The sequence below is a fragment of the Cottoperca gobio genome, chromosome 24, assembly GCF_900634415.1.
Source record: "Cottoperca gobio chromosome 24, fCotGob3.1, whole genome shotgun sequence".
Lineage (NCBI taxonomy): Eukaryota > Metazoa > Chordata > Actinopteri > Perciformes > Bovichtidae > Cottoperca > Cottoperca gobio.
The window spans coordinates 8438630-8458983 of record NC_041378.1 but is presented as its reverse complement, the minus strand read 5'-3'; the positions used below and the strand labels follow the sequence as shown (position 1 = coordinate 8458983).

At 43.3% G+C, this 20354-nt stretch overlaps 1 protein-coding gene across 6 annotated transcripts in view; it reads right to left on the bottom strand.

Annotated features, from left to right (window-relative positions):
- sash1a (SAM and SH3 domain containing 1a) overlaps nucleotides 1–20354 on the bottom strand; it is a 153229-nt gene that overhangs the window by 21143 nt on the left and 111732 nt on the right. For 5 of the 6 annotated variants that reach the window (XM_029462626.1, XM_029462627.1, XM_029462632.1 and 2 more), the window contains exons 3-8: nucleotides 11435–11485; nucleotides 11290–11339; nucleotides 6071–6111; nucleotides 5755–5844; nucleotides 5552–5664; nucleotides 4073–4171 (exon numbers count right to left, since the gene is read on the bottom strand). In XM_029462626.1, the coding sequence (XP_029318486.1) occupies nucleotides 4073–4171; nucleotides 5552–5664; nucleotides 5755–5844; nucleotides 6071–6111; nucleotides 11290–11339; nucleotides 11435–11485 (444 nt within the window). The remainder of the gene's footprint in view (nucleotides 1–4072; nucleotides 4172–5551; nucleotides 5665–5754; nucleotides 5845–6070; nucleotides 6112–11289; nucleotides 11340–11434; nucleotides 11486–20354) is intronic. The other variant, XM_029462628.1, reaches the window with a different exon arrangement.

Sequence of the window (20354 nt, the reverse complement as noted above, 5' to 3'; positions counted from 1 at the left end):
TGTGTGTGTGTGTGTGTGTGTGTGTGTGTGTGTGTGTGTGTGTGTGTGTGTGTGTGTGTGTGTGTGTGTGTGTGTGTGTGTAATCTTGCTATGGCCTCCATGTGATGATGATGATAATGATGATGCCGATGAACCGAGTTTTGGCCTAAAGATTGTCTGGCAGGAACGACCATCATTATCATGGAGCTCAAACAACTTAATTTGTTTCTATTTGCCACTGGTTTCCGCAGCAACACCACCTCTCTTGTCACTCGCTGCCAGTTTCAAAGTCAGGGTTGACTGCGTCGCTTGCAAAAAAAAGGGACACGCATGCATGCATCACATACACAAAACTAGACAGCGCAGGCCTGCAGGGCTCAGCTCTCCGTCCTCTGAAATGCAGTCTTCTTTCGCAGCTAGAAAGCTAACAAGGAAGAAACCGCTTTCTCGCTGTTGTTGACCACAGGCCTGGCTCAGAGGCTGCTGACATACAGTAGGGATGATGTTATTAAGTGCGGCTTGGTTGGAGCAAACAGATTTGACATTGTCCACAAATTCTTGATGGCACCAAACCACCGTAGCAACATAATGATATTTTGATTCCAGCAGGCGTGGGAGTGCTACGAAACCCTGCGATTTGTTGCCAAGTTGGAAGAGGGAACAATACATTAAATCAACGTGGCTTTGTGCAAGTCCATTCTATCAAACCTACCTCCCTTCGCCTCCACTACGTGATCAACCTTTAGGGTCTTCTGTCATATCGGCTCAACAGACCAGAACCAGGGTAGAGCCATTCATTTGGCCTCTGACAATACTGCAGATATAGGCTCTGAAAACCTATAACTCCACCGTCCCTCAGCACAGTTCTCCCTGACAATCCCTCAACTCAACCACACATTTCTGGCTACAGCTGCGAACTCCTTCAACTTTCAATTTCAGAGAATGTAATGTAAAAACAAGTCTGTGTGATGGCTGATAAAAGAGGAGGTACAAAGGCTGTGAGATCACCAAAGGTTGGATAGGAGTCCACTCCTGTAACGTGGTTCCTCTTAATAACTGTTATTGAGAAGTGTCTCATGTGAAGTCATATGCTGGGGACAGCTATGTGCAGTACAACTGCCTTAGTAATTTCATGGTTAACTCACATGATTTGTTCTCCTTGTGGAGAAAAGGACTAGAATATTGTAAAAGAGGGGACAATGATATACAAGTCCTAACCCAGTCCTGAGGAACACCATCCATGCAAATGACCTCAAAAAAAAAAAAAAAGAGGGGAAAAGACACACGCAGAGAAAGAAAGCCAAACAGAGGAGGCCGTGAATCAAGCAGGGCTGAAAGGCGGCCCTCAAAAACAAGGTCAAAGCTACAATTCCCCCACCACAATTGCCGTTTCACTTCACAAATCAGATTGAGGATTGTTCCCATAGCTTTGGAGATGCAGTTAAACTTAGAAAACTACAAACCAACATCCTCATGGCGCACCATATGCATCACCCTGCACCACAAAAACAGAACAGATCAATCATAAAAAAAGAAAAAAGAAAAAGAACCATCTATTTCAAACAGTTCAGAGCACCAATGTGCCTTCAAACTTACCACTTCGACTTCTGTGTTAACATCCAACAGGTTAGCAAGAGCGGGTCACACATATCCACCAAAATTGTCACGCTATGCACAATCCAAAATAATATCTGTGTGCACATGCTGGCAGATACAGACGCAGCCTGTTCGTAACTTCAGCTCTGAGGAATGAGGGACTGTTTGGAAGTGCCGTGCCGCACAGCTAGCAGAGAAAAGGCGTGTTGTGCACGGAGAACAATCCCAGCATTTGAGCCCCTCTGACCCTGCCTTGGCCCCAACATCACTAATGGCCAGCTCTGGAATGTGGGCTCCGATCGCCGGAGGAAGACAGACCGGGGAAAGACAGCATCAAAGAAGAGGCACAGAGCAGCCAAAGATACATGGCAAACATGTCAGCTACACGCCTGAGCTGTATATTAACATGTCTGTATATAGAGGCGCACAGACACACAAATCTGTTAACTATTTGAATTTAGGAATGACCTGATTCCATTCATTAGAAGGGAGAGGGGGCAGTATGTGACACCAATAGGAGGCCCCTGCAGAGAAGCAATATTTCCTGAAGTGGCCAATTTTGGAGATACAGGACTTCCCCCCTTTTCAGGGCCCAGGGGTAAGTGCAAACTCTATTTTCCCTCTCTGCCTCCAGCTCTTGCGTTTGCTCATAGCGTCAAGAGCAGAGTTGCGTGTTCCTCTAAACAATACTCCTTCAGTAACTCTTCCATCCTCTCCCGTTTGTAAACCCCCCCCCCTCCCCCCGTCCAATCAATCAATCTTCTTCCCACAGGAAGTGAGCAGCTGGCAGCAGAGGGGGAACATGAGGGTTCACTGACTGTTAAGATGATCAGCAAACTCATGCACAATTCAAATACCCACATCAAACAGACAGACAGAACTTGAGCTGAGGTTATGTATGGCATAATTAACCTATTTTTCATATTGAAGGAACTCATCAGTCATTACACAGAAGAAGAATTTAATAGGGACCATGGGCGATAAAAGTATTTTTGCATGAATACTTATTCATGCATTTACTGATTCAGTTACAGTTCGTAAATGACACGTAGATCTGATGTTCTTGTATGAATGCAAACCATAAAATCACTCATGTCGAAGAAGGGACAGCTATGAATATGTAAAAGTCAAGAAAATCTCTTGTTGAAGCATATTCATCCACCTATAGGAAATTGTTATTATAGAGATGCAACTCTATGAAGGATCTTAAGGTGAATCTTTGAGAAGGCTGTAGGGTCAACCTTCCATTTGCTTCAACCATAAGAACATGAAATGCACATGCATTAAGTGGATGAGAGGGATTAATTTGAGAAAATATCAGTGTTGTTTAGTCTGGATTAGTAGCACATCACCAAATAACAATAATACACATATGCAGGCAGGGAATTATTGTCAGAGTACTTGGAATTGTTCTGTTTGAATGAACTCATTTCCTGTAAAGAAAAGTGGGACTGTATGCTATTCCCATATGATGACACAATACAGAACTAATGAAAGGCCGCTGTGACCAATGTGAATGTGCATAAAAAAAAAGGAAAGAAATACATCAACACACGCACACACACTCACACCAGAGAGAACTGTCAGATCGTCAACAAACACCAAACTGCATCCAACAGAACCTGATTGTCTGAGCTCCAGCTCCGCCACACAAGGGATCCTCAAAAAGGTCTCGACTAACTCAAAAGGCCTCCTCTCCGCGGACAACAGCTGACAAAATCACTGCTAACAAGAGCACACGTCGCAAGGGGTTTCTTCGGGTAGATTTTGTGCGACTCTCCCACTTGGCGATCGGCAAGTTACAATTACAACTGATTGATGGAAACAGACCTGACCTGAATTTCCAAAAAGGCAATTTCCTTGTCACTGCAGCAGCCAAGTTTGACTTTGTTGAGGACATATTTCAAATGCCCATGACAGGACTAACCTGATGATTAAAATATGGAAGAGAAGTTGCAACATATTGCATGCATCTCAGTGTGCATCTCATAGAAAACTGAGGCAAGCAAAAGTTCACAGTCCACACCCATAGTATCAGGGTGCACATGACATGGTGAGTGTATGTACACAAGGTGGATACATTGTAGTTTAAACAATGCATGAAGAGCAGAGACATGAGGGGGAATAAAGGGAGAGAAAGGCAAGATAAAAGGTTGAGTGAAGGTGGTTGAAGCAATGATGATGTACAATTATGTAGGAATGTCCTAAATTAAGCACATATAAAAAAGGAGAATCTATTGGCAGATTGTATTTAAGGTCTGGACATCAAACTCAGAAAGAAACAGTTGAGTTTACAGTCGTTTAACAAACTCACACATCCATCCACACACATCTTTAAACAATGACGGCCGACGTCCTTCACAACCTCCTTGGTTGAAAAACCAAACTCAAAAAAAGGTGAGAGTGGTCGAAGTGAGAGTGTTTAGAGAAGTAGAGCAAAAAAGGGGAGAGGTCAGGGTTTTGGGGGTGTCGGGGTAATGGGGTGGGGTGTACTCACGTTGCAGTTTGAGGACTGGTTTAGATTGGATGCAGACCCCTCAGTCCACTCTGCAGTGTCAGTACTGCTGGACTGTCTGCTGCGCTCATACTCCTTTAGCTACGTGGAGAAGAAGAGTTTAGAGAGGCAGAGGAACAGGGCGGGGCCACCCACTGTCACCCGGCATGCTACATCTCTCCATATGCTAACAGACAAATGATAGGAGTCACTCGTGTGCATTCACAGTGCGTATATACAGACAGGAGGGACACACACACACACACACACACACACACACACACACACACACACACACACACACACACACACACACACACACACACACACACACACACACACACACACACACACACACACACACACACACACACACACACACACACACACACACCACTGAACTAAAAGTCTATTATGTTTAATGTGAAGCATTCATTCATTTTAAAATGTCCATTTAACCTTCTTTTATGTGTGTGGAATTACTTTTTGTCATGAAGATTTATATCTGCCTTTCTAAGCACACATAAATCTTAGATAAAATAAGATTGAAAGGCCGATTGAATTTTATTAGGTTTATAGTCCGTCCACCACATCCCTGGACACACGTACTACTTATCATTACACGGACAATAATAAAAAACACAAGCACAACAAGCAGTCAAATCCACTACTTTCCACTAAAGGCTGATCATTGATTAGTTTGACTGAGTGGCGATCACTACAGCGAGAAACTTGGATTAAGCTATTGGCCAAAAACAAAGATAATTGATAATTAACGTCTTGTGGAGAGCAATGCCTCGCTCAAATGCTGCTGGACGGTCATGCTTCCCATGAGCAAGGCATTACAGAAGGTGATTGGAAGGAATTGAGGATAGAGGGAAGATAAAGAAAGAAGAAGAAGGCAAATACATATAAATACAATTAATCATCAAAAATTAATTGTAAAGAAGAGCCAAGTAATTATCCACCATGTCCACCTAGAGAGAAACACCACAATGCAACAGGGCATCCCACCCCCCAACAGATGGAGCTGTTGAGTTACTATGACCATCAACCTCACATTTATGAACTGAACAACACACCCACACACACTCCAAGAGCTCACACCCTAAAAGTCCCCAGACACCTGAACCTCTGGTAACACCAACGATCTGGAGTTTGTGTGTGTGTGTGTGTGTGTGTGTGTGTGTGTGTGTGTGTGTGTGTGTGTGTGTGTGTGTGTGTGTGTGTGTGTGTGTGTGTGTGTGTAGAGGACAATACAGAGTTAAAATGTTGGGCCTGGTACAGGTTAGTAAGAGTGAGTCGTTTTAGTAAGCCTATGGTGGGAATATGGAGCAGAAGGGAAGGAAGGCTGGAAACGAATCCAGAGGGAGGGTGAGTGGATCTTGGGGTTGAAGGGAGGCACTTCTATGGGAAAGGGGTCGAGTCAGGGTGGAGGGAGGAAGGTGCAACGCGAGGCAGGAATTCAGTGGAGCTTCCTACCCGAGCTAGAGCTTCTTCAACCGTGATCATCTTCTCTTTCACCATCATCATTAGCTGGATTCGCTCTTCATCGCTCATGGTGATCTCACTGGCCACAAAGCCTATGTCTTCTCCTGGACGGTGCAAAGAGAAAAAAGCAAAACAAGGTCAAATATGGAGCAACATTTAATTAAGTAAGGTCAGAAAAATCAGGCCACACAAACCTTTGGATGTCTGTCGCATGACTGGTTTGTGCTGAGACTTGCGGAAGTTCTGCCAAAAAGATTTGTTCTTCTTTTTATTGTCCCATTTACCTAAAGACAGAAAAGGTCACATAGGGGGAAACGTTCACCTGATGCACAATTACACACCAAGACTCCCACTTAATTAAATAGTGTAAACCTATTTTCCAGTTCTTGCAACAGTTATAAGTATAAACATTATGCAAACATGTCAATTTCAGTGATCAATAAATGGTAAACTTAATCGAATAGGAAATATATTAAGACAGCATCTGAATTTGAATGAGTCTCAATTTACCTCCAGATCCATCTTCAGAGCTGGATTTGTGCAGGGGCATTCTGGGGGGGGGAAGAGTAGAGAAAGAAAGAATCAACATTAGAAATATGCATCTTCCTTCTTCCTGATCCCACACCATATTTAGTTTCTATGTCAACTACATTGCTTCAAAACCCTGCAATTGTGTTCATCAGTGGTCATTGTATCAAGGAGGGCTGCAGTGCTGTCTGTTCGCCACTTGGGGTCAGTGGTGTTACTTATACGACAACAAAGCCAGGCTCCTGAGGCTTGAGAGGGAGAAGGTGGAGGAGAGGAGAAGATGTAGACAATAACACCCCTGTTGCAAAAACAAGACCGTCAGATGAAGATGGCTGGTACTACAAAGTGTTTAAGAAGCGGTAAAGAAAGGAGGAAGGTCAACGAGACGAAGAAAAAGAGAGGCCAGGTGGAAAGTATGGGATTGAGGAAGAGAAAAACAGGAGAGAGAGAGACGAAACCACAGGGCAGACTGAGCCTGGTTGTGTTTCCACTTCCCTCCACAGTAGAGACAGTCACGAGGAAGACAGAGGGAAGAGTGGGAGAAGAAGGAGAGATGGAAAATAACTGAGTAAAAAAAAAAAATCCCTGATATGTCTATAAGCCTTTCTAAATAACCAGTACTAACAGGGAGAAAATAACAACTCAAAAGCCCCTTGTGACACATGGGACGGCACTCGGCTTCCAATCAAAAAGTCATGTATGAGCAGCCTCACCCGATGTTCAGTGGCTTGTGAGGCCGTGGTTGACTCCCCCTTGTTCTGGAGGAGACTAGAAACCACATCAACGGCAATCTATTGCTGTATTCTTCATATAAAAAAAAGGGTGAGAGGGGGAAGAGCTTCAGCGGTTCACGCTTACAGTAGCAGCTGAAAGGTTCACGGGAGAGACTTTGTTTTCAGATGGAGCTAAGTGGGCCGAGTTAAACGGCACAGAGGGAGTGAAGCTTCAGGTGGATTATGTCTGTGGATGACGCCCTACAGGTGTGTTTATATGAGGTGGTGGTGGCTGCAAACTGGAAGCTTTTCCCCCGTCCTTTCAATTAAAAAAGGGAATAAGGGAACAAAGCATAGGGGGGGGAAATGGACAGATAAGAATGACACATTTGTCCAGTTGAGACCCTCGGAGACCTTTAAAGTAAATCTCTCAACCAACTGTCTCGTTCTTTTACAGCCTCTCACATCCACACGACCTTTATGATTGGAGCCCTGTGCACATGGGCATAGAGCCGCTGAGCCATGCAGAGAGACAGGTGGCTGCCAGTGAAGCAATGTGAAAGTGTGTGACAGGATCAAAACAAGATGAACAGGTCACTTCCCTCTCCAGTGCCTGAGTGTGCGTGCGTGTGCGTGTTCATGTGTTTGTTCAGACATGGCAGCCCTCTCTTGGTGCAATGGGAAATCTTCACGATGGCTTAAATCCCGGCTGCCATGGTAACATAATGAGATGCTAATTGAATGGAGGCCTGTATGGTTTGCCCCTCTTTTCATCCCCCTCTTCGATAGGCTAGGGCCAAAGCTAATGCTAATAGAACTCACTCAATAGAAGCTTTTCTATGCCCCCCCCCCCCCCATGCGCTATAAATTAACTTCCCGTGCAGCGCACACATGCATGCATGCACGCACTCACTCACACACACCAGCGCGCTCACACATTTTAAAAGAGCCTGAATGTCTTTCAAAGAAGGTGTCAGTCCATACATTGTGTGGCAAGGCAACTTAATTGGTTTAACCTTAAATCTTTGGCAGGCCTTTCTATTTCACTTCTGTTCTTTGCATTGAGTAGGAGACATTTTCTTTTATCTCATTAGCATAGGAAGCCAACTTTCTACTTACTATTATCTATTACAGTATCTTGACTTTGGCTGAACCTATGTAGGATAGGTGAAAGTATATTTATATGATACCTCTGCATTGTGCAAAATGTTATGTGTTACAAACATGAGCTAATGTTATCGTAGCTATGAGTGAATTGCCAGTTTGCTCCGTGGAAATGATATGTCTGATGTGAAGCATTAATCATTTTCGGAATGATAACCTGCGAGCGCTGTCTTGGTGTGGGGCTCCATTTCTGTGTGTTATAGCTGTAGGTGTGTTAAAAACATACAGTATGACTACAAAACTCCCAATCTCAAAGATATCAACATCAGGAGAAAAAAAAAAAAAAGGATGACTGAATAAGTGATGAGGCTTAGGGAGCCACCATATGATGCCGTATGAATCACAGGTTTAGCATCCTGTGTGACAGAGCTGCTGTCCAGGAAAGATGATAAACCAGCACAAAGCCGGATTTAGACGCACAGCTGCGCACTCAGCATAAATCACAGCATTGCACACACGTGGGTGTGATTTTGTGTGACTACAGGGCTGGCCACCTGGAGCGAGGTGATCTCCGGTGTTCTGGAAGAGACAATGAAAGGCAGCGACCCTGTGCGACAGTGGCAGCGTCCACAGGAAGAGCAGAGGGATGACCTCTCCTGGGGGTCATTAAAGAGGTCAAAGGTGACATGGAAGGGGAAGACAGAAGAACACATTGAAGGGAAATAGAAAATCGTACGGATAAATACGCACACAAAATATGAAAAACTGCACGTGCTTGTGCATGTATTCCCCTGCCTCCTATGCTCCACTCTCAAAAGCAACAGTTCCATGAAGGGCTGCAACACTCAGCCACAAGTGGTAAATACACTGACAAGGCACTTTGGTTTTCCAACATGGTACGGTTGTTCTACACATGGCAGGGCTTACATTTCCATCTGATTAATAGTTGCATAAGCTGTGCCTCCAGTAGCAGAGCAGCCACTAAATGTGCAATCTTACATACCAATAATCAACATGCTTCTGTGCACATGTATGTTTTCATCAAGACCCATTTACCCCCTGCTGTTAACTTCACTGATGAGGCCTCCTGCCCCCTCTCTGCAACAATAATCAATCACCTTTCAAAACAGGAAGTCCCCAGCTTTAACCCTTCAGCTTTCTGAGAGCACTCTGTCATTACCACTTGCATACCAGGCATGGTGGGAGCTGTGCCCATCTCCTGCTAACAAAGTGACAAGGAAACACACAGACAGATGGGTGGCACAGCCCAAGATGGAGTCTGGGTAATCTCCTCTGGGTGCTTTTGTCCTGCAGAGAGGCGATGATGGGGATATCCGTGTCTGTGTGAGTGTGTGTGTGTGTGTGTGTGCGCTTCTTGTGAGGAATGTGTTGTGAGGAATGGAGGGGGCTTGTCTATCACTCTGCCTGCACATGATAAATCACTCTACCTAAATCCCATTCAGCACAAAGTGGACAATAGGCAATGTAACAGAGAAGCGAGTTGGTGGGTGAGTGAGAGAGGGATGGATTAAAATAAAAATAGGTTTCTGAGGGTTTGAATGTGGGACATTTTGTCCTCGAGCATAAACACTTTAATACTGAAATGAAATAGATAAAGGTGATAACAAAAAAAAAGACTCTTCATTTCTAACTTTCACACCAGAAATGGTCTGGGCTTGGTATGGAAGAGAAATTAAGAAAAGAAAAAGAGGCAGGTGAATGTGGAGCAGTTTGACTAGAGAATAACTGAAGACTCAAGGTGAGACAAAGTCTGAATGTTTTTGAGAGATGAGAGGCCCGGAGGATAGAAAGAAACCAGACTGACAGGAAGAAGTTAGGGTCTCTTTCTGAGACTCTCTCGAACAGCAGAGAGACGTCTTCCGAAATTTGGCATCTGTTTCCCATCATCCGCAGCATTTGACTGTGCAGCATATACAGCCATGGGAGACGAGATCATGTCTGTGGTATGCGCTTCCTCTGCCGCACATGGCCGTCACGTGAACATGACAATTCCACTGGGGGGGTCACACAGGGGTGATGGCCACGAACAGACACCAGAAAAATGGATATAAAAAAGGAGATTGATTCTAAGTCACACTAAGATTTATGTAACCTTTGGCCCTGGCTAACATGGCAATGGAGACTGGGGCCCCCCAATGCCTACACCAATCTATCCGTCCACAATCTCTTCTTTAAATGCAATGGGGATGTTTCTGTTCACCACCAATGGAAAATCTATTCCGTTTTGAAATCTCCATTAGTCATCTTGATGCGAGGAAACATTGGAATATATTCTTGACCTTAAGTCTCGTTTAACGGAGATAAAAAAACAAACAGTGGTGCCAAATGTGTGCGACTGCCATGGATTTAATTCTGTTTGACAACGGGCGTTTAGACAGAGCTGTTATGCTGACAGTGTATAAGAGTGTATAACATGGTGATCTCATGGTGGGCCATGGTAGAGAAATTTCATACATATAAATACAGCGGTGACTTTAAATGAACGCACACACTTTGTGTTATACAAACCAGTGAAAAGGAACCCCACCCATGCCCGTTTCCATCCTGCTCTTTCGTTCATGCTCCTTCGCCCTCTCTGTCTCCCCCCCCCCCCTCTCCCCTGCTCGACACAAAGGCAGGAAGGAAGCATGGACGGCCAGAGAACACAGAATGGCTGCTAGACTGAGCACTTTAGTCCAAGGAAGCAGTCAGTGGTTTTCCTTATACCACAGCAGCGGTGTGACAAAGGGAGCTTAGGGGACCGACTACAGGTCATATGTGTGAGGTCTGTGAATGTCGAGGGTAGATTTCCTTTATGCTCACTTAAAAACTGTCGTCTTCGTATTAATTAGGTAATGGATTTATTTAATAATTAAAAGCATTGACATGTTTGGGATTAAAATAAAAAAAGGACATGCACATATTCATGTATGTTCAAATACATCTACAAGCAAGGTCAGCCATAGCTGAACCTGCGTCAACTGCTCTCTCCCACACCACCGCCCCACTCATCCATGAAGTCATGGAGTTTTCCACCTGAGGAGCTGAACTCTACTCCCCATTGGCAAGATCAGAGACCTGTTGTACAAGCCGTCACATAAGAGATCTATCAATCACACACGCTGCATATGGAGGTGCGTGTATTTCCATTGTCTCTCTCTCTCCATCTTTAGCTGCGGACATGCAGAAAGGCTAAGTGTGATTCATGATTAAGTGTGCAGGCATGTACGGTGTGATGCGATCCAGACGCAGGCTGCGCTGCACATTGTTTTGACATTCAACAGACACACATTTCAATCCAAGCGTGTTTCATGGCTCCACGCTGGCTCTTGTCACACGTTACATGGATTTAGTAGGGGGGGGGGGGGGACGACGACGACTTACTTTCTGTCCGTTTCTGGAGTGGACACCTCACTGCTGAAGCCTAATGATTCCTGAGGGAAAGAGACAGGTGTCAGATTTACTTTTTTGGACAACGATTTGTAAAATTGCAGAAGCTTTAGACTCAGTGTCAAGTGTCTCTGCTTACCTGGATCTCTGTACGGAGCTGCAGGGATGTGCTGCTTGGATCCTGTTTCTCCTGAAGAAAATAGAAAGAAAGGGAGAAGAAAGAAGGTCAAATGTCAACGTCAAAGATCAATCACTTAACATATGAACCGTGAGCACACAATAGAAACTAGAAAGGTAAAACAGGATCTGTATATGGAGAAGAAAGGAGAGTTGTATACAGAAACATCGGATGACATGCGCTTCATAATTCCCTCATGTGGGAAAGACGTTCTTTGGGTCAGGTTCATGTAGACACACCTGCATGTCAGAGAAAACAAACACGAGCACATGTGCGCACATCAACAACCCATCCGTAGATGGCTCAACAAGTCAAGTCTTGCTTCGGGTAGTTAAACCTGCAATACTTGTTTTGATTGTTATAGAATACCACTGGGCGGTGGTGTAGCCTGGTGAATCTCGACTGTCCTAGCAGAACAAGATATTACAAAAGCATCTACGTAATTGGCTATATGAATTCCACAATGTGATTGCTATGACGTTAGTGGGAACCTCCCTCCACACAACCCTGCTGGGTTGCCTGGATGTTTTAGAATACAACACGTCATATTGGACTAAATGAAATGGCAGCACTCAAGGGGAAACTGGCTTATACGGAAAAACAGATAAACAGACTTTGGCCATGAATTAAAAAAAGGTACAAATGAGTTAAAAGAATGTCCTGTACAAAAACAGTAGAAAACAGCATCATTTGTAACCCCTCTCTACAAGATGTTGCTGAGCTTCTCCAGCCCACATTGTCTGTTAGGGGCTGTAGCCTGCTTATGTGTAAAGCAGGTGTCCTCATCATGGCATATCCAGATACAGATGTGCCTCAAACCAAATGCTTTTTACAGAAAGACACGGGCTGTACAATCACAACAAGTCTGCAACTTCGATTTTAACCTGCTGTATGCGATTATGTAAAGCCAATGAATTGCCTTGGGGGATTGGTCGAGTGCATAGTTTCTTGGTTGTGTGTTCTTTTGAACTCTCATGGGAGGAGATTACCGACTCCCTTTACTCACACTCTCCCAATGCGGTGCCATATTAAGCACCGCGGAAACAGATGGGGCCAGCACTTTGCTTAAGGGTAGTGATCAGATTGTTTAAATGTGGACCAGGGACGGCATCTCTAACCTTGAGGTTACACTCATGTCTACGTTGTTAATTTCTAGTGATTATCTTCTTGCTCATTGAACAATGAGGAATACTATATGTGGCTTTACTCTCCATGCGTCTTTAATCCTTCTGGCATGAGCTATGAGGGTTACCAAGGACAACCAAGCCCCTATTAATGCTTTTACTTATGCTGAGATACCATAGGGAGGCAAAAAGAGAGCAAATAAATAAAAGAATATCTATGAAAATAGTAATGCATATGTGTCAGGCTTGATAATATCAGGAGTATGTAGACTATACATGGCATGGGGATGAGCTTACAGAGGTGGTTATTGAACAAGATAATTTAGCACAAGTTATATTAAGGATAGCTCTTTGTGATGACCTCTTTTATTTGAGGAAGCATCAACGATATGATCAGATTCCAATGAGAGGAGAAAATATACCCACAAGACAATTTCTTGTTTCTACTTTCTGTCTGACTCACATGATTTGACCATTTCTATTTTTGTACAAAAATCTGCTTCTCCTATTCCTCTCTAGAAACTTAAAAATGTACACTTAACGTAGCCTGGTAAACCCCAAAGTGTTATCATTACTCTCATATGAGAATACGCCATGTCTTGTTTGTAAAGCTTGAAGACTTCTGGAATACATGTCAATGCTTTCTGTCAAATCCGCTCACAATGAAAGTGATAGTAAATGTCCTCATCCTGTACAGATGGACAGAGTTTAAACTTTCAGCATGGCAGCCAATGGGGCATTTTACCTTAGTGGAGGATCAGTATACTTCAATGTAGCCAAGTAGGTTAGGCCAGTAGAAGCAGGTTGAGGGCTGTGAGGTGATAGTTTCCTAAAACCATTACATGGCACAAGGAAAAGACTAATTGAATCTGGAGTTTCCCGAATGCAGAGTAGGAATAGGAAATGAGTGATTTCTGAGAAATGCGCATTATTCTCTATCCCCCACACCCAGATATTAGATTGTTGGATGATAACAGTCACAGGAAGCCAAATCTCGAACAATTCTCTTCTCTTCCTGTCATGCCTCCTGATCAGAGTGACCTGTAGTTTAATCTTCTTCGACTGGACTTTGGGCAAGGAGGGTAAAATCATTCCACACACACACTCACCCTCTAAGCGTGAGTCAGTGAGTGGATAATAGTTAAAGGACTTGGAAGTGACATAAGTGACTCCTTTAAGAGCTCTTTAAGAGCCTGTAGCCTGCAGGTCATATGAGCAGGCGGCCTAAAGTGCTGAGGTGGCTAAGAGCCTCAAAATTAGCCTGAAACTTATACTTATCCCAACAGTAATCAGCTGAAGGCAGACAGTCAAAATGTTAGCGAGACAGTCTGGCTGGCTTTATCTTTAACGTTAACTTAAGTCCTCCTAGCCTATGTGCCTTGTTTATGTATTTGTCTGTTACAGTGATCAAGCAGACAGAAACACGGGTCCGGACGTTTCTTTTGAAAGTAAATCAAGTCCTGTCGGAATAGCTCTGAAACAATTTGTCCTTTCCCGGGGAGTATGGAGAGTCCCATAAGTCAGAGAGCAGGTACCTGTCTTCAAAAAGGTCATAAAAACCTCATCTACCAGACTTACAGTCAACAGGGTTAGGTCTCATTGCATTGCCAGGCTGCGCATAGGAAACATTCTGGGACGGAACTGAACACCTTTTTTTTTTTTTTTTTTTTAAGAAGGAGAGCTTATGCGAGACAAAGAAACAACACATGTACCCCTTAAACAAGCACAGCTTTGGCAATCATCTCTGTTTAAACAACTGCATGGTGTGGAATAATGTGGGTGTACTTATGTAAAAACCCACATAAAGAAGGAACAAGGTGTGTGCTCGCATGCACATGCGGTCACAAATTCTTTCACACACCAAAAAAAAAAAGTAGAGGCAGATTGGTTTTGCTTTCAAATCCTCTTTGATTGCTTCTCCGGACAGCAGTGACAGAACATATATGCCAGTCTGACCAATTGATAACTACAGGCACCATACCAACTGCTTGTAAAGATTATTTTAAAAAACACACTGTCAGCTGACTGCCTGGTAAACACACCACACATGTATACGCACAAAATGCACAGTCAGTCACAGGCTCTGACACAGCCACATACATGCCACCACAGACATAAACATAGACGGATACCCAAACCAAAGAGCACCTACACACTCTCCACTCGCCTCCACTTCCACAGACAGAGCTCCTAAGAGACTGCGACACAAAGCAGCTCTCTGTTCCTACTGCTCCTCCTCAGCTTCCCTTTACTCCCTGTCTGTGCGTGCCATCTCTGACATGGAAGGAGGGGGTGAGAGGACGAAAAGATGAGAAGATCTGCGAAACACAAACAAAAGCTACATCCCGTTTGCCTTTAACTGCAAATCTGTGAGATGAATTTGTCGAAGCACAGGACATGGAGAGAAGCTTTGTGTAAAAGCTTCCCTATGTAAGGTTTTTCTCTGACAAAGAAGCAAAAGCGAACGGTGAAGACGGTGCCAGCGAAGCCGACACAGATTCTAAAAGAGAATATCAGATCGATGCAGTTGTGAAGGGGTATCTGTATCTGAGACTTTGATCTCACAACACACTCCCAGAGGGGGTATGCTATCCTTTACTTGAACTTACTTGAAGCAGCATCAGCTTGAAATACTGCCCTACTTACCCTGAATTGACACATATGCGTGTGAATGTGCATGTGTTTTCCCTCCAGATGTCCACGGGGTTGTTTGTGCACAATTGTGTGTGTGTGTGTGTGTGTGTGCAAGTTTGATGTGAATGCAAGACCCTGATTGCTTAAGCATGACTGAATTGAGTTAAAATGAAAGAGCGAGAAAGCACTAAGGGAGCATATGGAGGAAGAACTCCGGCTAATGAGGATCACTATGTCTGCAGAAAGGGAATCTAAAACAACTCCACCTCACCACACACACAGACATCAAAAGCCTCTGTAAAGTGACTGTTTTCAAGCACCACATTGCTTTCCCTCATTAACCCAGAAACTACAGCTAAACTCTGCTTTGTTACGGAAGCACCAGACTGTTAATGAGAGGGAAATTATAGAAATACAGATGAGTGTTAAATAAGCAGCAGTTTAGTCCAAACATGACAGCAAAGCCCACCAATGGCACAAGCTCCCACAGTGGAGTAACTGCCAACCTCGGAGGCAATAAGTAGCGGATATGCAGCAAAACTAGAGAGACCAGGTGGCTTAGTGGAGGTACGCCAACTGGCATGGTTGGTTAAGTCTGTGTGGGCGAGTATGAGGTTGTTAGGTAGGACTGTACATGTGGCGGGACAGGCACCAACTGGAAAGCCTGGTGCGAGCCCAAAAAGACGATAGCGGTGGGAACCGGCTCATTTGGAATATCTCACATGAAGATCTACTGTACACACACACACACACACACACACATACACACACTCATGAAGGAACACACAAGTATGTATTGCCATATAAATCTCAAGCGCAAAAGGGTAGTAAAAACATTTTCTCAGTGGTATAGACCAGAGTCTTCAATGCCACCGCTGCATAGACAAAGGTACAAGGAACTGAAAACTCAGTAACACCTTTATCTGCTTCCAGAAGGCTTGTGAGAGTGTGTGTGTGTGTGTGTGTGTGTGTGTGTGTGTGTGTGTGTGTGTGTGTGTGTGTAAGTGCATACTTGTAGTACAGGCCTGCATGCTTCTACAGTACAGAGCATTCCTAAGCCATGAGGATCAGCATTGTTTTGGTATTTCAAGACAAATACCAGAGTTATTACAAATTCCAACGACAGTCACGATCGCAATTTTAAAATCAAGAATCAATAAATTACAAATGTACCACTTGCTTTCAACAAGGGTTATAGCAATAATGGAGCTGTGCGAACATCATTTGAAAGTAATCTTATAACACAAAGGCTGCTGTTTGAGCAAGCTGAGTTGCTAGGTTTCTAGGCAAGAGCCTAAAGAAGGTAGAAAGGATAAATAAGCAGCAGAATTCCTAAAAGTTTTTCTTTCTTCCACGCTGTAATTTTAACCCAGCTGAACTGACCCAGTTTGGCGATTAAACTTCACGCAGGCATTAGCACATTAACCACGCTGTTCCTCGCCTCATGGCAAAACAAAACACAAGTCTGCAGTTGAGTCTTGACCCCCAACCGTCAAGCCACTCGCCAAGTAAAATATTACAGAGCATTCCCGAGACACGCAGATCCATCGGACACCAGCGGAGGCGTTTTTGTGTCAAGAGTCAAGTCAAGAGTGAAACCAACTACTGAAGGATTTTGGCCAAAGCATCAAAAGGATTAAATCTTCATGGCCTGTTGTTTATCCACAACTTTAAAATGACTCTAAAGGATGTTACCACAGATACTGTTGCAATGTCTCATTATGGTTTTAGAGCATGTAGAAATGTGTTAAGAAGCTCACCCCGCAACCACAAGCTCCAAAATGATCCATCTTTGATTTATATTTGATGTACATCATCTGTTCCATCGCTGCGGTTTGAGTGACATGCTAATATCTAGTTTGATGTTATCCTCTGTCGGCTATACACAATTATCCACCAGTCTCTGCACGCCTGTGAGATCTCTCTTGTAGCTTTTATATCCACATGTTTTCAGTTTCAGTAGCAAATATAGCAAAATAAAATAACAGATGATGAAGTAAATACAGATCAGATTGATTTATTTTTTACTTTAGAATTCACTTTTGAACTTTGCGAATGCGAAGTACTGACCCACATATACTGATTTATAATTTACCATTTTTTGGCTGACACATGAACCGGGCGAAAGGAAATAGTGCTTCTGGGTTAAAAAGAAAAAGGCAACAATATGACACTATGGCAACACTGACTCACCTGCATATAAGCTAGGACACCATGTTTTTGTAATTTTTTAAATAGGTGGAAGAGACAACAAAAAAAAGAGACTTCTACACTTCTATACGAATTATATCTACAGCAATTACACCAGCAATTATCCAAAACTAAAAAAGGAATGATCTGAAATGTATAGCTCTCTACAGTGTTGGAAAGGTGAAAAGCATCTATGTAAATGATCTACCATTCGTGTTTTGTCTCAAATACTGCAGATATAACAAATGCAAAACAGTATATAAATAGCGGTATATGCTCTTAATGTAATTTGAGTCTTTACTTTTACCCTTTGGCCTGACCTTTCACTTGAAACAGCACGCTTTGTTAAAGTTGCTGAACTCTTTGCTCTCTTTCAATTCATCCTATCACTTCCACTAATAAGCTTTGTGCATCACCAAAATCAGCACGCCAGTGAGAGCTATGCAAACTCTCATTGCCTAAAGGAGCGCTGGGAAACGTGGTAGAGCTAATCCATAGGTCACATTCCCAAAGGGGGATGTTTATTCAACCTCTTGTGTCCCTGCTGCTCATAAAACTAACATGAAGATGCATTAGGAACAACCCAGCAGAGCCCAAGCAGGAAGTGGGTACATTGATAGTCATCGCTGAGAGAGCCTCTATCATCAGCTCCTAATAGCGTTTTACCACAACAGACAGCCATCACTTTGTTAATTGAGAGGCCCCTCAAGAGCTGGCAGACACATTGCGCAAATGAAAACAAACACAAATGTTAAGCTCCACACATCTTTGTAAAAATGTTAATGTTGCAAGAACATTTCTCAAGAAAGCAGCCAACAAACCCAAACAGAAACCAAAGGGTTCACATAAAAAAACAAGATTAGTACATTTCTTTGCCTAAGCCTAATTTATGAACGTTTTGGAGAACAGAAACAGTCAATAAGAGTGCTTCTTCTTTCTCTTCGGCGTTACTGTGCTGGCCACAGTTAAGCTTTAGACACTGGGGCTTTCAGGTGGGAATTTTATAAAAGCAAATTGCACAATATGTTGTCAGCAGCAAAGTTAACGTATGTAGACTTTGAATCAAACAGTCACACTCAACCTTAAGACTCCTCTCTTGCCACCCTTGCCCTTGTCTGATTTATCTTGACTGCGTCCTCTTGTAGTCTGAGTGTGAAGACCAGGAGAGGTCAAATCTAAGGTGACCTTCGCCCCATAATTTGGAGAAACTGAGTGACCTTCTTGGTCCCAAAATGTAACTTCAGAAGAGATACGAGATTAGAGGTACCCACCGAAAATAGAAAATAACTGACCTATAAATTTAGTAAGAAAAACAAGACAATGACTGGAGAGGGAGTAGGTCTTGTGGAGATGTGATTGCATCACCCACCATCCTGTACCCTTTACAAGTGACAGGTCTTTCTCTAAAGGGCAAGACCCTCAGGGGTGCAACTTGCTAAATGTCTTCCCATTAATGTGGCTCTTGGACATTGTGACCTTCTCTAACCATCTGCTATTGTTCCAAAGGGAAGCGGCTTGCATGACGTTGGCTTGCAGCCACTGATTTCTAGACACATTTCACAACATTCAAAAAGAGTCTTTTGCAACTTTCTGACTGGGTGTCGATTCCGAGGCCTTTATTCTCACTTCACCTTGGTCTCTCGTGCTCTTCCTGTCTTTCTCACTGTCTCACTTTTTGATCAAGTCCAGTGGAAAAATATTGCCTCATAGGAAGGATTTTGTCTCAACCTATTCTTACCCTCGCGTAAAAAGCGGCTGCTCCAGACTTGAATATTCCCCAAAACTATATTTAGAAAAGTACTGCTCTGAAATGCGAGGCAAAGTTCAATCCATATAGCGTAGGTTGATACTGCCCTTTGGAGAGCTCTCAGTAAGGTCCTATATTACTTCCTTCATGTTGTTTATCTCCCCTTCTCCTGTATTTTGGTGCCAAACTTTGTGGAGTGGCGGGACAGCTGCAGGCTCTCACATTCTCCACTCCTTCTCTTCATCCCCTCATCCTCCTCCCTTCGTCTTCCTCTGTTCACATCCTTATCCTCCTCCTGTCCTGGGCTTCAGGCTCAGTCAGCTCCTCTCTTCTTACACCAGAGTTGCAAAATGTGTCCTGCTTACTTCCTCTTCCTCTGTGTTATCTCCTCAGGATGAAACCTTCCCAAACTACATAATGTCCAGAAGTAATCCATATTAATGTAAACTCACACAATGGCCACACAGAGGGAACATTTAACCTACGATCAAACGCAAAATGCATCTATGTATCCACAGCTATTGCGTTCCAATCTCTTTCCTGCACAAGGGTTTTTGTTTGGGGAGTTTTTCTTTATCCAAAGATCATAAAGGACATAAGGGTGTCATATGCTGCACAGATTGTAAAGCCCTCTGAGGCAAATGTGTCATATGGCTATATAACTAAAATTGACTTGACTGACTCCTGAAAGCTGTGAGAACGCTATATCTACCTGCAGTCATTAAAAGGAAGAGCACAATAAATCAGCTATCCATCTAAGCCATACCTGCCAACCCAACCAAAACCACATGGCTGCCTTTGAGCAGAAGAGGCCTCTTATTTAACTGAAAAACTGACAATGACAGACAAAAACATATGAGCATAGACAGGTTTGGACAGGGGCTAAAATAAGAAAAGCTGAGGTAATAGGATATCAGCGAAAGCAAAATCTGTGGTTGAATCATTTATTTAGTCAGGCACCAACTATTATATTTGTGACACTAAACTGCCTCGTTTTATTTATGTTGGACATTTTTCTTTCAAGCAGATCCATGTTGTAGAATAGCAGCTAGTCTTAGTCAGACGAAGTGGCACTTTTCCTATTTATTTGTTTTAGAAATGAGCACAAATGGCAAAGGTTAAAACCAATTAAATTCACTATGAATAAGTCATAGAGCAATTATGAAGTTAGCATAACATTCAACAC